Source organism: Mus caroli, chromosome 8 (assembly GCF_900094665.2).
Source record: "Mus caroli chromosome 8, CAROLI_EIJ_v1.1, whole genome shotgun sequence".
Classification (NCBI taxonomy): Eukaryota; Metazoa; Chordata; class Mammalia; order Rodentia; family Muridae; genus Mus; species Mus caroli.
The window spans coordinates 103239986-103241185 of record NC_034577.1 but is presented as its reverse complement, the minus strand read 5'-3'; the positions used below and the strand labels follow the sequence as shown (position 1 = coordinate 103241185).

At 49.1% G+C, this 1200-nt stretch overlaps 1 protein-coding gene across 1 annotated transcript in view; it reads right to left on the bottom strand.

The window, feature by feature from the left end:
- Positions 1-46: 46 nt before the first annotated feature.
- The window catches only part of Terf2ip (TERF2 interacting protein), a 6933-nt gene continuing 5779 nt past the window's right edge, over positions 47-1200 (bottom strand). Inside the window, exon 3 of the mRNA XM_021170459.2 lies at positions 47-653. Within this exon, the coding sequence (XP_021026118.1) occupies positions 258-653 (396 nt within the window). The 3' untranslated portion in view covers positions 47-257. The remainder of the gene's footprint in view (positions 654-1200) is intronic.

Genomic DNA, 1200 nt, shown 5'->3' with positions numbered 1-1200 from the left:
CTCACTTTGTAGACCAGGCTGGCCTCGAACTCAGAAATCCGCCTGCCTCTGCCTCCCGAGTGCTGGGATTAAAGGCGTGCGCCACCACGCCCGGCTTGATTCCAGTTTCTTTTGTTTTATCCTGCTACTTACACTGCTTGGCTACAGCAGCACCGGCGGGGTCACTGGTCACTGGTGCTGACATGATCGCCTGCTGGTCGGTGTCAATGATCACAGGTGCTTACATCATCACCTATCTTTTCCATCCTCTTGTCCGTTTATTTCTTTCGGAATTCAATCCTCCGAGCAACATTCTGAGCTCCAAACTTTTTGACCAGTGCATTTTTCCTGTCGTCATCGTCCTTCTGCAAATCTAAGTCATCTTGTCTACACCAAATCGGATAACCGTCGGGTCTCCGTCCTGACTCTAAGAAGGAGGATGTGGCCTCTAGCTCACCACTGTTCTTCAGCAAGGCCTGTGTAACTGTTGACAGATCCAAGTTAAACTTCTCCATTAGCTGCCGGATCACCTTAATGGCAGCTCCCACTTCTTGTGTAGAAACTTTCGGTTCTTCTTCCTCCTCGTCTGGCTGTGTTTCTGAGTCTTCCTCGGGTGTGGGTGGATCACCATCACACATCGTTATATGTATTTCAAAGTCAGGGCTCTCATCCACCTGGAAAGAACAAGGAGAGAAACCAGTTCCTATCTGTTAAGCCTTGAGCTCTTGGAACACACATCTATCTCCCCGACTATTGCTCCCTGGCTCTTCACAAAGCCATCGCCATCGCCATCACCATCACCCCAGGCTCCCTTCAGTCCCTCTCCTTTGTATTTATCCATGCTGACATGTGTACAGACATGCATGTGGAAAATATGTGGAAGGGCAGCATGTCGTGCACATCTACACATATATATATATTTAACTGGTTAAAATACGGAATGTGGGCTGCAGAGATGGCTCAGTGGTTAAGAGGACTGACTGCTCTTCCAGAGGTCCTGAGTTCAATTCCCAGCAACCACATGCTGGCTCACAGCCATCCATAATAGGATCTGATGCCCTATTCTGGGGTGTCTTCAGACAGCTACGGTGCACTCATATATATATAATATAGTAAATAATTCTTGCCGGGCGTGGTGGCGCACGCCTTTAATCCCAGCACTCGGGAGGCAGAGGCAGGCGGATTTCTGAGTTCGAGGCCAGCCTGGTCTATAAAGTGAGT